The 12,924-nt window shown below is 41.1% G+C and overlaps 1 protein-coding gene across 2 annotated transcripts in view; it reads right to left on the bottom strand.

The window, feature by feature from the left end:
- Positions 1–1,847: 1,847 nt before the first annotated feature.
- The window catches only part of LOC113450106 (vomeronasal type-2 receptor 26-like), a 28,071-nt gene continuing 16,994 nt past the window's right edge, over positions 1,848–12,924 (bottom strand). For both annotated transcript variants that reach the window (XM_087928505.1, XM_026721255.2), the window contains 4 exons: positions 9,866–10,669; positions 8,818–9,051; positions 6,898–7,024; positions 1,848–3,354 (listed from right to left, as the gene is read on the bottom strand). In XM_087928505.1, the coding sequence (XP_087784631.1) occupies positions 2,444–3,354; positions 6,898–7,024; positions 8,818–9,051; positions 9,866–10,477 (1,884 nt within the window). In that variant the 5' untranslated portion in view covers positions 10,478–10,669 and the 3' untranslated portion in view covers positions 1,848–2,443. The remainder of the gene's footprint in view (positions 3,355–6,897; positions 7,025–8,817; positions 9,052–9,865; positions 10,670–12,924) is intronic.

Raw genomic sequence — 12,924 nt, 5'->3', positions numbered from 1 at the left:
AGAAGGAGAAGGAGAAGGGGAAGGAGAAGGAGAAGGAGAAGGAGAAGAAATTTTAAACCTCTTTCATTCTTAAATATCAGTAGTCCTTGCTTACTGACTTCTCCTTTAGCAAGTGTTCTAAAGTTATGACAGCAGTGAAAAAGGAGACTGACAGCTGGTCCTTGAAGTTGCAGTCATCACAGTGTCCCCACTGTCATGTGATTGTAATTAAAATGCTTACAACCACATTTAGAGCACACATTTTGAATAGTCACACTTGCAGCCTCCATAGCTGGGATTCTGATAAGCAAAGTCAATGAGGAAACTGGCAAATAATGACCTTGTGACCAGTGGTGGGATTCAAATATTTTTACTACCGGTTCTGTGGGTGTGGCTTGGTGGGCATAGCAGGGGAAGGATACTGTAAAATCTCCAGTCAGAGGTGGTATTTGCTGGTTCTCCGAACTACTCAAAATTTCTGCTACCAGTTCTCCAGAACTGGCCAGAACCTGTTGAATACCACCTCTGCTTGTGACACCTAATTACTGCATGTCATTTTCAAAAGCATACTAGGAGCTGTCGATTGCTCAAATGTTAGCAGAATTCACCTGCAGATTCTTCTAAATGGCAGCCATTTGACATGGACTAGATCTATCAAAGCACTTTCAGAGTGGAGAATACATATCTTTTTGAAGCCCCATTAGCTCTGTTCACTTGGTTGTTGGAAATCTGCAGAGGTCTAAGTAATAACCACACTTATCTCATCATCTCCACCCTTTTTCTTCTTAAGGTTTGATTATCCCATGGCCACAAAATTACAATTTGCAACCTTCACAACTATCTTCTGACAAGCAAAGTCAATAGGCAATCTGGCAAATGAGGATTACGTGATGTTGCATTTAATGACCAGGTGGAATTCATTTCACAACCACAGTCAAAATTGACATTGTAAGTCAGCACAGTCAGGTGACAACAAGCAAAACAACTGTGTCACATAGGGATGGACTTGTAAATCCCTATTGAGGTCAGTAAGTGATGAGTACTTGTACTGAGGTGGATAGGGATGGGCAAATCATAAAATGATTATGCCAGTTGTGGAGAAAATTACAGGCTGTTACAAATTTATTCAGGTCATAGAACAGTGGTACCTGTCAGTTCAAGAACTAGGGTTCCTTATTTCCATAATAATTCATCTATTATTAAATGTATACACTTTGGCAAATATGAAGTTCTCACTCTAACCACAACTGGAAAATAGAAGTTCTTTTAGAAGCATAGAACTAAAAGACATAGGTGTCGCTAAACTGCAGCATTTCGATATAAGTTTCATCATTAAAGGAAAGGACACAGAGATAGAAGAGATAGAACTTCTGATTGTGTGGATTGGAAATCAAGTCATGATTTTCAGCTCTTTTTCTGCCTTCAACAGTTATTTCTTTCCCTCCTGGTAGATTTGGGAGGGGAATCAGCTCTAAATTCCCTTTGGCTGCCTGTTGTTGATTGGTGTGAGCAGCAGGTATATTTACAGGTATGGCTGTTTTAATTGGCCAATTCTCAGTATTCTTTAGAAAGGTCTCCTTTCATAGGTCAATTGTACCTCTGTCCATGGGCAGGATTGCCACTGGACTCAAATTGTTACCAGGGGGTTCACTGACCAACTACTTCCCTTCTAAAAGGAGAACTACTAGTGGGATGATCTGAGATACATTCTGGATTGACTCTCAAAAATCCTTAAAGAAGACTGCCCTGTTTGATTATTAGGATAGATCCTTTGTCTATATCATTGATCTTTTGTTGAAGTGAGAAAAAAAGACCTTCAAAAAACCCACCAAGTTGATCCACTGTGGTAATATTTTTAATGTCCTGGAATGGCTGTTACATGGACATGGACAGCTGGACAATGGAACTGTGGATAAAGATAACAAGGGTAACAAGATGCCACCGTTTACCATAGGAACTCCATTTATTGAATCAATTCACCATAGCAGTAGAAAAGACAGTACAAATCTACAGTTTCTCCAACAGACTAGTTGAACCCAGACTCTTGCTTTTTATCAGGGAAACTACAATGCACAATGAACTCAAGAAATCTGATGTCACAGCACAAAAAGATTCATATACATCACAAAACTAGATGCAGTCAGATAACAATAGCCAACTTCTCACAAAATATTGACTTTGATTTCTCCAGGAGACCTATTATTTCTTTCCTTTTTTTGTTTACATAATTTGTATGTCTATGTGAGTGCACAGATGATTATGTGGGATAAAATGTAAAGTTTCCATTCTACTACTCCTTTAAAGAAAACATTGTATTGAACAAATTGGGTGTTACTTAAAATGTAAGTATAAAACAGATAAGCTTCCTTAAGAAATTTTTGTTTTTGATCTAAAACATTTGTCTTTGGGAACAGAGATAAGCAAATGGGATGTAGGCTCCTTGCTAGGTTGCCCACATTTAAAATTACAATTCTGTTTTGCTCTTCAAAATAAGCTGCTCCTTTGTATTCAAATCAGGTCGAAAAAGGATAATGTAGCACTTGGGGAAAAAGATGCAGCCAAGCAGCCCAGCACTGGAGGCCAAGATAGAGAAGACCTGCACAGCTACCATGTATTTGCCCTTGGTGCTGAGATAGGTGGGCACAAACGAGATCCAAACACTACAGAAGACCAGCATGCTGAAGGTGATCAGCTTGGCTTCATTGAAGGCCCCAGGCAGCCTCCGGGCCAGGAATGCCACCACCAAGCAGACAGCTGCCAGGAAGCCCATGTAGCAAAGTGCGGTGTAAAACATGGTGACTGATCCTTCGTTGCACTGCAGGACAATCTCTCCAGACTGGGAATACATATCAGAATCTGGAAAAGGAGGGGCAGTACCCAACCAGATAGTGCAGATCAGAGTTTGGACAACAGAGCAAAAAAGGACAATGGAGTTGCCCAAAGACTTCCCCAGCCATTTCCTCATGCTATTCCCTGGTTTGGTGGCTAGGAAGGCCAGCACCACCATGATGGTTTTAGCCAAGAGAGAAGAGACAGCCACTGAGAAAATGATGCTGAAGGCTGCTTGTCTCAGAAGGCAAGTGGCTCTTCTTGGCTGGCCAATGAAGAGGAAGGAAGACAGGAAGGAAAGCAGGAGGGAAATGAGGAGCAGGTAGGAAAGGTCCCGGTTGTTGGCTTTGACTACCGGAGTTTCCAGGTGCTTAATGAATATGCTTAAAACAAAACAGGTGCTCAAAGAGAAAAGTAAAGCAACAGAAATAAGGATGATCCCCAGATCTTCTGCATAGGATAGGAAGACTATCACCTTAGGAACACACTTAATTCGCTCCTTGTTTGATTGTTGGTCTTCAGGGCATCTCTCACACTGTTCAGCATCTGCAAAACAACAAATACAACACTCGCATTCTTCACTAGTATGGAAATTTTTCAGTGATGAAGAGGCTAATATAATGTTAAATTATATTCCAAAAATGTGATATCCAATCAGTGATGGGATTCAAATTTTTTTGCTACCGGTTCTGTGGGTGTGGCTTAGTGGGCATGGCAGGGGAAGAATACTGTAAAATCTCCATTCCCACCCCACTCCTGGGGGAAGGTTACTGCTAATTAACCCTTATCCTCCTCATGCCACTAACCTGCTTTCCAGCTCCGTTGTCCTGTGCAGGACAACCAAAGAAGACCCAGCCAATCAGCTAGGACTCAGGAGGCCGAGAAGAGATGGGGGCAGGTCCAGTCAGAGGTGGCATTTGCCGGTTCTCTGAACTACTCAAAATTTCCGCTACCAGTTCTCCAGAACTGGTCAGAACTTCTGAAACCCACCTCTGTTTCTAATTAACTTTTGGTTACATTGATTGGGGGAAAATGCTAAGAGGATGATTGGAAGATATTGGAAAAATTATTTTGGCTCAGATTTTGAACCGTTTTCCTTACTTGCTGTACATCTAATTTTGCCTTTTTCTCTTTTCCTTCATCTTCTATTAGCTTAGATTTCTCTTTTAATTTTATTTGTATTTAATTTCCCACACTCACACAGAAACACATATAAGATAGACAGACAGACAGACAGACAGACAGACAGATAGCATTTCTTAAACAATTTTATTGTATGGATGGATGCATGCATGCATGCAGGAGTGGGATTCAAAAATCCCAGCAACCGGTTCACTGGCCAGTTGCTGGGTGGGCATGGGCATGGTGGGCATGGCCAACTAGAACTTCTGGTAGGGCTGTTTTTTGCCTTCCCAAGGGTTTGGATGCTTCCCTTGGGCTTCTGGGAGGGCAAAAATGGCCACCCCCAGGCTCTGGAGGCCCTCCAGAAACCGGAAACAGGCCCATTTCACAACTTTCAGTACTTCCAGAAGGCCCATTTTCCCTCTCCCAGAGCCTCCATGCAGACCCTGCATTTACCTGCATCAAAAATGGACCACCTGGAGACTCCTAGAAGGAAAAGGGAGTGGTGGGCAGGGCCAGCCGGTCGATTCAAATACCAGTTCAGTGAACCAGTTGCAAATTTAATATCTGGTTCACCCAAACCAGTCGGAACCGGTCGAATCCCACCCCTAAATGTATGTGTATACACACACACACACCAGTGGTGGGCTTCAAGTAATTTAACAACTGGTTCACCTAGTGACTCATTGGGTGGGCCTGACTTGGGGGGGGTCATCTGACTGGGTGGGTGTGGCCAACTCAACATCACTCACAGCAAAGTGGAGGGGGGTGCAGGAGAGCTAATGCTGCAGAAACAGGGTGATTTCCTATGTAACATTCCGAGCGCCTTTCCCCCTACCTGGTGCATGCTGGCCAAAGGAAGCTAGGGTCAAAAAAAGAAGCGGGAAAATGGAAATACCCTGTTTTCTGCCTCCATTGGGCTGCCTGCGCCATGCTCGATCGGGATGGGGAGGTGGGGGATAAGCAAAAAGCCCACTTGATCCGTACTTACTCACCAGCACGATGGAGAATCTCTTTTTCAGCTTGCCAGTTCAGGCATTGGGAGCTTGAGGAGTAGATTGTGCACCCTGAACTCCGTCTGCTGCTGCTTCAAACCCGGAGCCTGACTACAGCTGACCATCGGCCAATTTTCTTCTAGTGCTCGTGCAAGGAACCCTGGAGGAGCTTAGTGGCAGCATATTGCATGCTTTTCACTCCAGGCAGTCCCACACGACTGGGGCAGAAAAGCGGTCCTCCTTAACAAGCTCCAAACTTTTGCTGCTGCTCCAAGCCTGGGTTCCCTGCAGGAGTATTGGAAGAAGGAGAGTCCAATTATGAGGGTGCCTTTTTCCAAGGCTGGTCATAGAAGGAAATAGTGAATGCACCTTTCCTTCCCGAGGAAAAAGCCTGAGCCCACCAGGCTCTCCTGGCCAGTCTCCTGGAGACCGCGCATGAGGGGATGATTGCAGGATCATGCCCAGCTCTGCGTTGCCCAGAAAGCCCGGTAGGCAAGGCTTCCAGGTCCAACAAAGGGACCAGGGGAGGGATTTCCTCCCTCTATTTTTGGGCAGCAAACCACCTCTGATACATACATACGTGAGATTCTACCTGGTCAGACCAATTCTATAGAACCAGTTGTTACAATTCTACACAATTTGGAAAACCAGCAAATTGCACCACTGGCTGGCCCTGCCCCACCCTGCCCAGTCACTCCTTACCTGGCATGCGCACCTCCTTACCTGGCATGCATTGTGCCTTCACCTAATATTTGGTAAGTTGCTATTTTTCCTTCTTTTTTTCCCAACCATCAGCTATTCCAATTATCAGCTGTGCTGAGTGATTTAGATTAGATAGAAACCAGGAAATCATGGGATTCCTTGTTTTTTAACTAATCTAAATTGCTGTTGTACTTCTTTGCCTTCGCTGAAGAGGCTGTCACCATTGCAGGGAACCTCTAGAGGCTTCCCTGAGGCTCAATCAGGGGTAAGTGGGGGAGAGAAGTGGCCTGAGAGCAAAGCTAAACCTTCTTTAGGACTGAAGCTTCTATTTTGCAGTGCAGACTCAGGAAGCAGATTGCAGAAGGGTAAATCTCTGAGTGAAACTGTGATTCTATGAGCAACTCAATCTGCCTGCCTGCTTTGCCTCATTTTGTGTAAAGGTTGCTCTTTTTAGTAAAAAAAATCAATATTTACATAAATATTTAAAATATTTAATATATAAGCCATGCCCAGCCAGTCACGTGACCACCAAGCCATGCCCACAGAACCAGTTGTTAAGAAATTTGAATCCCACTCCCACATACATACATACATACATACACAAACCAAAAAAATATTAAAGAATTGCTCAATGTGGAGATGAAACATCTAGATTTGTATATATCTTCATTTTTTCCCTTCCTATTCTTTATTAATAATGATGGGCTTCGCATTTATGTATTTATTTTTAGGAATTTTTTTTCTATTTGGGTTTGGGGGGGTTATGCTGCATTTTTTGGTACTTCTACAAAACCTATAAATATTTATTATTTATGATTTGTTTGCTTGTTTGTTTGAATTTATATGGCCCCACTCTCATTTTCATTGTCTCTGGGTGGCTTGCAAAAACAAAAAAACCAATATACAAACAATAAAAATAATAGCTCTCCCACCCGTCTGATGACAACAATCAATCAGATAAGTTGGTGGGCTCCATCCCACTCTGGGTTCTGCAAGGCCCATTGGCTTAAAACAAGGTCTGCAAGGCCTGGCAAAAGAGTATCAGAGGGACCCAGTCTAATCCTGTGGAAAACTTGTTCCAAAGAGCCACCACAGAGAAGGTCCTTCTTCTGAATCCCATCAGATCCCACCAGATGAACCATCTTAGGAATGGGGACCTGCAACATTCCCTGCCTGCCCAATCAGGTTTATATGAAGGAAGAGATGGTCCTTCAGATAATTTGATCTCAAGCCATGTAGGGATACAACTAGTCTCTCTGAAGTCACCCACCTTCCTGAGTGGAGATGGTCCCTTCTGCACAAGGAACACAATGGTAACAGCAAACTGCCTTCATGGGGTCCAGCACCCTGACAAATCCAGGAAGGCAGCTATCCACGCACCGAGAGCTCGGCAGGGGCTGAAGATAAAGAAAAGGAGCATTCATAGGTAGAGCTGATGTCCCTAGGAAATGTGAGGTAAAACAGAAGGACCAAACCAAACTACTGCACCAAGTTTTGATTTGCGGAATCAGAACTTGGACGTGATAAAAACATTATTGGCTAAAAATAAGGAAACATGGAGAAAATAAACTGGAAAACCAAGGATGAAAGTGAAAAAGTAGGATTGAGTCTTAATATCTGGAAAATAAAAATAATGACAACTTGTCTCAACTTCAGAAGGTAAGCTGTTCCACTGGTTAATTCTCAGGGGCAGGAAATTTCTCCTTGGTTCCAGGTTGCTTCTCTCCTTGATTAGTTTCCATCCATTGTTTCTTCTTCTGCCCTCTGGTACTTTAGAAAATAAGTTGATCCCCTCCTCTCTTTGTGGCAGCCCCTCAAATACTGGAATATTGCTATCATGTCACCCCTAGTCCTTCTTTTCTCTAGACTGGCCATACCCAGTTCCACCAACTCTTCTTCATAAGTTTTAGTCTACAGGCCTTTAATCTTACATTTAGACAAGAAAAACCAAAAGTACACCTATAGACTGGGTGAAACCAGGCTTTAATAGCAATGACTGTGAGAGGGATTTTGGAGTCTTAGTGGACAATCAATAAAAATATGAGCCAACAATGTGCACAGCAGCCAAAAAAGCCAATGCAATCCTACGTTGCATTAACAGAGGGATACAGTCAAGATCAAGTGAGGTACTAATACTACTCTATACAGCCTTAGTATACCACACCTAGAAGGCTGCATCCAGTTTTGGTCACCACAATATATAAAAGATGTTGAGACTTTAGAAAGAGTTCAGAGAAGAGCAACCAGGAGGATTAGGGGACTGGAGGCTAAAACATATGAAGAACGGTTACAGGAACTGGGCATGGCTAGTCTAGTGAAGAGAAGGATCAGAGGAGACAAGATAGCAGTATTCCAATATTTGAGGGATTGTCACAGAGAGGAAGAGGTCAAGCTATTTTGCAAAACATTGGAATTCATATATTTGATTTCTATAAAATATAAGTGGATATAAGTATTGAGCACGATTCTTTTACAGAACCTATTCCTTGGTTCTTTGGGTTTTGTTTTCCTTTTTATCATAAAAATGAGGAATGAGGTTAAAGTAGCTCACATTCAGCAAGACATCTCAATATATTTCTTTATGCCAAGTTAAGTAGCAGCATTTAAGAAAGTTTGCTGATGTGAAGAAGCTGGATAGGATTAGCTCTCATGAGGAACTGAATGGAAAAAGGCAAAAGAATACTACTGTACTCTTCTTGAATCTGTCTGTGAAATCATCTATAGTCAAGAAGGTATTTTTTTTCCTGTTCTGTTTTCTTGAGTGGGATGTTGGCTATGATAATGAACATCAATTAAGTTGGTGAAGGACTTAATAGAATTCTTTATTGGCCAAGTGTGATTGGACACACAAGGAATTTGTCTTGGTGCAAATGCTCTCAGTGTACATAAAGGAAGATACATTCATCAAGAATCATCAGGTACAACACTTATTTCACTGAAGCAGCCATGTCCTGTCCTGTAGCACCTGATAAATGCTTTGGGGACAGAAATGTCTCAGTAATCTCCAAAGATGCATGCAGAACATCTCTGGTTCTGCCATGGCTTTAACAAACAAGTCATAAAAAGACCCCTGAATTTCATGGCTGAAGGGCTCCTTTTGGCACACAGTTAAGAGGGTAGTTTGGGGGGGAAAGGACAGATTTCAAACAAAATATACAATACGTCAAATAAAAGAAAATATATTCCCTACCTCATCGACCTGTATGGCCCTCCTGATGGCATCTGGGTCCATTCTGAACTTGAATTTGCCTTCTGAGCATCCTTCTCTTTCCAGACTCCCAACATTTGTTTTGTAAAGAGACCAATTGGGAAACCTCACCCAGTACGTGATGTCAAAGTCAGCTGCCAGGTCCCCTTTCTCGTCCAAATAGACTCCCTCTATGGAATTATTGTAATACTGTGAGATGTGCAGGAAGGGGTGAAGCTAAAATAAGAAAGAGAAAGAAATGAGTCACTTGAAGAAAATAGAAAAGTGGAATTGAAATATCTAAACTCTCCTGATCCCACAGCTATCTTCCCTGTAACCAAGGTTTGGTTGAGGGGCTAAGAACAATTGCCCAGAACTAATCGGAAGAGTGTCCCATCCACCCTGGATCTGGAGCCAACCAATGCTGGTCTGGTATTTCTCTCTCCTCTCGGTTATCTCCCAGTGGCTTGACTTCCCTTCCAGGTCATGGGTGACCCAGACGAATAGGTTTCAGACACCTGGAAGCTGCCCTCAGATGGTTTCAGAATAAAGAATGCAAGGCTACTTTAGCACCTATGCAGCTTGAACAGGACTTACGACCATCTCACTCATGGACTGAGGAGGAGGAAGAAATTATGGGAAAAGGCAGAAAGAAGCAGTTGAGAAAAAAGAAGGGCATATTTTTCAGATAGCTTAGTTGCAAAATTGTAGAGAAGGTGTTGGTCCAGGAGATGGGGAAGATCTTCAAATTTCCAAACTGAAACACTAGACTGCATCTTCTGAGACAGTTTTCAAAAATGGAGACCTATCCAAGTGGGAGTTCTTAAAGGAAAGTCAGAGGTACTTCTGTTAATTTATTGGCAAATTGCAGAAGCTCTGCCAGTTGAAGAAAAATCTGAACAACATATAATTTCCCAGCATCATACAATCGGATAAAAAGGAAATTAAATTTAATAATTGGTTTATGCAAAGACTTCATAAAAGGCCTAAAATTCCAGGATGGGAGACTGGATTCTCTTCTTCAGAAGAAATCTTTGTGATGGAAAAGTACCTGCCAAGGCTGCAGTTGTTGAACTCCTGATTGGTTTCCATTCCTTGTGACCCTTCGCTGGGCCTGGAGAGCATAAACTGCGTGTAAAGCATGTGCAACTGTCCAGACGGTGTGGTAAATGTGGTAGCCGTCCATGGACAGAATCCTTTCCCTCTCCTCTTGAGACAGACGCCTCCATTTTTCTTTCTCTCTACACCTTGTCCAGCCTTTCACAGATGAGACATGCTTTGAATAGGAACATGAATAGATTTCATCCACAGTTTCCTTAGTAAAAGACACTAGTTGTTGGTCAAAATTTATTTTTTTATCTGTGCGACTAAGAAAAGAAAAGATCCGGTAGCTTTTGTTTCTGAACTTTGTAACTGAGGAAATACGGTAAGTGAGGTCCCAAATAGAAGTTATGATCCAAACTTTCCCTACAACATATCCCTTCATGTCCATCAGGAAATTTAGTGTAGTTGAAAATCCATCCACAAAGGTTTGAACCTCAGCATGGTAAATAAATATCTTAACTTTTCTATAGAAAAGTCCAGCATCCTTCTCCTTAAAATCCAAGCTATATTCTGAAATGGTCATTGTAAAAGCAACACAAATACCATTCTGGTCAAGCATAGCTGTGAATAATCTCAGAAATTTCTCTCCATTTTCGGTATCTGCAGCAAGTAGGGCAGTCAATGTCCACTTGAAATACTGGAGGATTTTGATGATCCCTAGATAAGGGTTTGTTTCACTGGGAAAAGTGGAGTAAAAGAAAGGGAAATGCTCTCTGTCCCTCAAAACCAGGGGAGGAAAAGTGGAACGCACCTGAAAAGAAGAATAAATGAGTGACATTTAATTTATATTTTAAAAGTTAAATTAAATTATTAAATCAATTATTTAAATTAAACACTTAGTATTTATTTTACAATACTAGTTTTGGTCTTATGATAAATTACTTGCTGCTGTAATTTTCATATTGTTTTTTCATGATATACATACATAATCATTTTTGATTCTGTGTATCTGTTTGCATATATATACACAGATATGAATATGAAAAAGAATATGGATTGTTTTATACCTGGTAAATAAAAAACAAAGCAAAATAGGAAATGATTAATTTTAAAATAGAGCAAAAAGAAATTAAAAAATAGGCAAAAAATAAGAATCTGTGGGTTTCCTAAATACTTTCCTTTTACATATCTGCCAATCTGCAATATTTGCAATTCACATCTAATTCAGATTCTTTAACCTTCTGCCTCAACTTTTGGTGCAAATCAGGGTGACTGGGAACCTTTCCCCCTTTCAAATGGCCAAGCAGTCACACCTGTGATCTACCTGAGGGATCTTGTAGAGGTTCAGCAAACTTGAGATACGGATGGACATGTCTGGACCGACTCCTTCAAGTACCACCAGAGTGTTTTGCCTCTTTCCACAGCTATAATTTGGAACATCTGCCTCTCCCTTTGATAGTAGATCCAACAAAGCCTCCGAAGTTCGTTTTGTAGTGACACCATTATCATAAATATTGTAGCCCAAGGTGACATTGGGTAAGATTTGGGGATTTTGGTTAATCTCCTCAAAGGCAAAATGGAAGGACAGAGCTTTCCAGAACTCTGTTAAACCTGTTCTAGAAACATAGGTACATTACATTTTCACCCTACATTTCCTCAGAACAACATGTTTAAAAGTTTCTCTTTGGATTGTACTAGTAATAAACACTTATAAAAAAAAACCTTTGGGTCTAATTTCTGAGGTATTTCTTTCTCTGATTTAGAACCCAAATGAGATGATTTACAGTCACCAAAATGTCATTTTGTCTCTCTGCAAATATATTCAATCGTTTCCAAGCCTTTACCTGCAGCTGGACACCTTCTGTGGTGAGGAAGAGCCAAATAGACCTACATTGGAGCAGTCAGTATTAGACCCTGGGATCTAACAAACCAAAAACAAGTAATCTCAGCATCATCCTTCACCCACCCACCCCATTGCCCAGCTGATGCTTTTCTAACTTAAACAATAAGCCCTGCTACTCAGAAGAGACTCTTACGTCTACCCCATTCTCTTGATTCTCCTATCCTCAATTTCTGACTAGAATAGTAGATTTGGGCACAAGAAGAATAAATCATGCATTTACTGCAGTTTCACCTTGGTGCAGAATATACATGCAACATGATAAACCTGCAGATAGCACTCAGGCGAAGGCTCTTCTGACTGGGAGGAAATATATTCTTTCATTTAGCTGAAATCTATTTTTCTTGTCTGGACATCTGGAGAGACAAGAAAAGGGATTCTCAGAGGGGACAGATTACTTATTTAAGGGATGACTGTAGCATTTTAAGCTTAAGAATATGATATTCTTCCCCAGCATCAAGGAAGTAACAGAAAATATATTGCAAAAATATTCACTAAGAGATTTTTAATACTTGCATGAAGGGTAAATACAAAACCTTTGAAAATACAATCCCACCCCTGCCTTCCTTCTGTAACAATCTCACAGCACAATCTTACACACACAAGAAGTGGATACTTCTATCAGACAGAGGGACTTACAACATCCAATCAACAATGATATCTCTGTCAAAGGAAAAGTTGAACAAATCATAAGCAATCTTGAAATTAGTGATCCCACTGATGAGATGCTCTCCTTGTCTGTAGTAATTCAGTAGCTTTACTTTCTCCTGTTTCAAATTCAAGGGACATTTCAACCTCAGCACCCCACAAATTATATGGGGCAAAAGCAGAAGAATAACCAGCATAGTTTGCAAGTTGAGTAGAATCATTTCTTCTTATCAAATATGTGTAAGAATAACCAAGGACTAAATTTTCTATGATTTCCCTTATTCCAGAGCTAAGCCAACATTTTATATTTGAAGGAAATGAAAATAAATTCTCTCCAGAGACATCCTTCAGATCCATTAGTGGCATTAAAACACCCAGACTTTCTGAAATAAGTTATCAAATAATGTTGTTCATAACTCTGTTCTTTACATTGAAGGCATTCATTGGGGAAATAGGCAAGAAGACAAGCAAAATGGGACTAATTATAACAGGAATCATTCCCTCTGCAATGTCCCAAG

The sequence above is a fragment of the Pseudonaja textilis genome, chromosome 2 (assembly GCF_049901715.1).
Source record: "Pseudonaja textilis isolate UNSWEBS1 chromosome 2, rPseTex1.2, whole genome shotgun sequence".
In the NCBI taxonomy this organism is placed as follows: Eukaryota; Metazoa; Chordata; class Lepidosauria; order Squamata; family Elapidae; genus Pseudonaja; species Pseudonaja textilis.
Note: the sequence above shows the minus strand (reverse complement) of the source record. Positions and strands in the feature narration are given on the sequence as shown.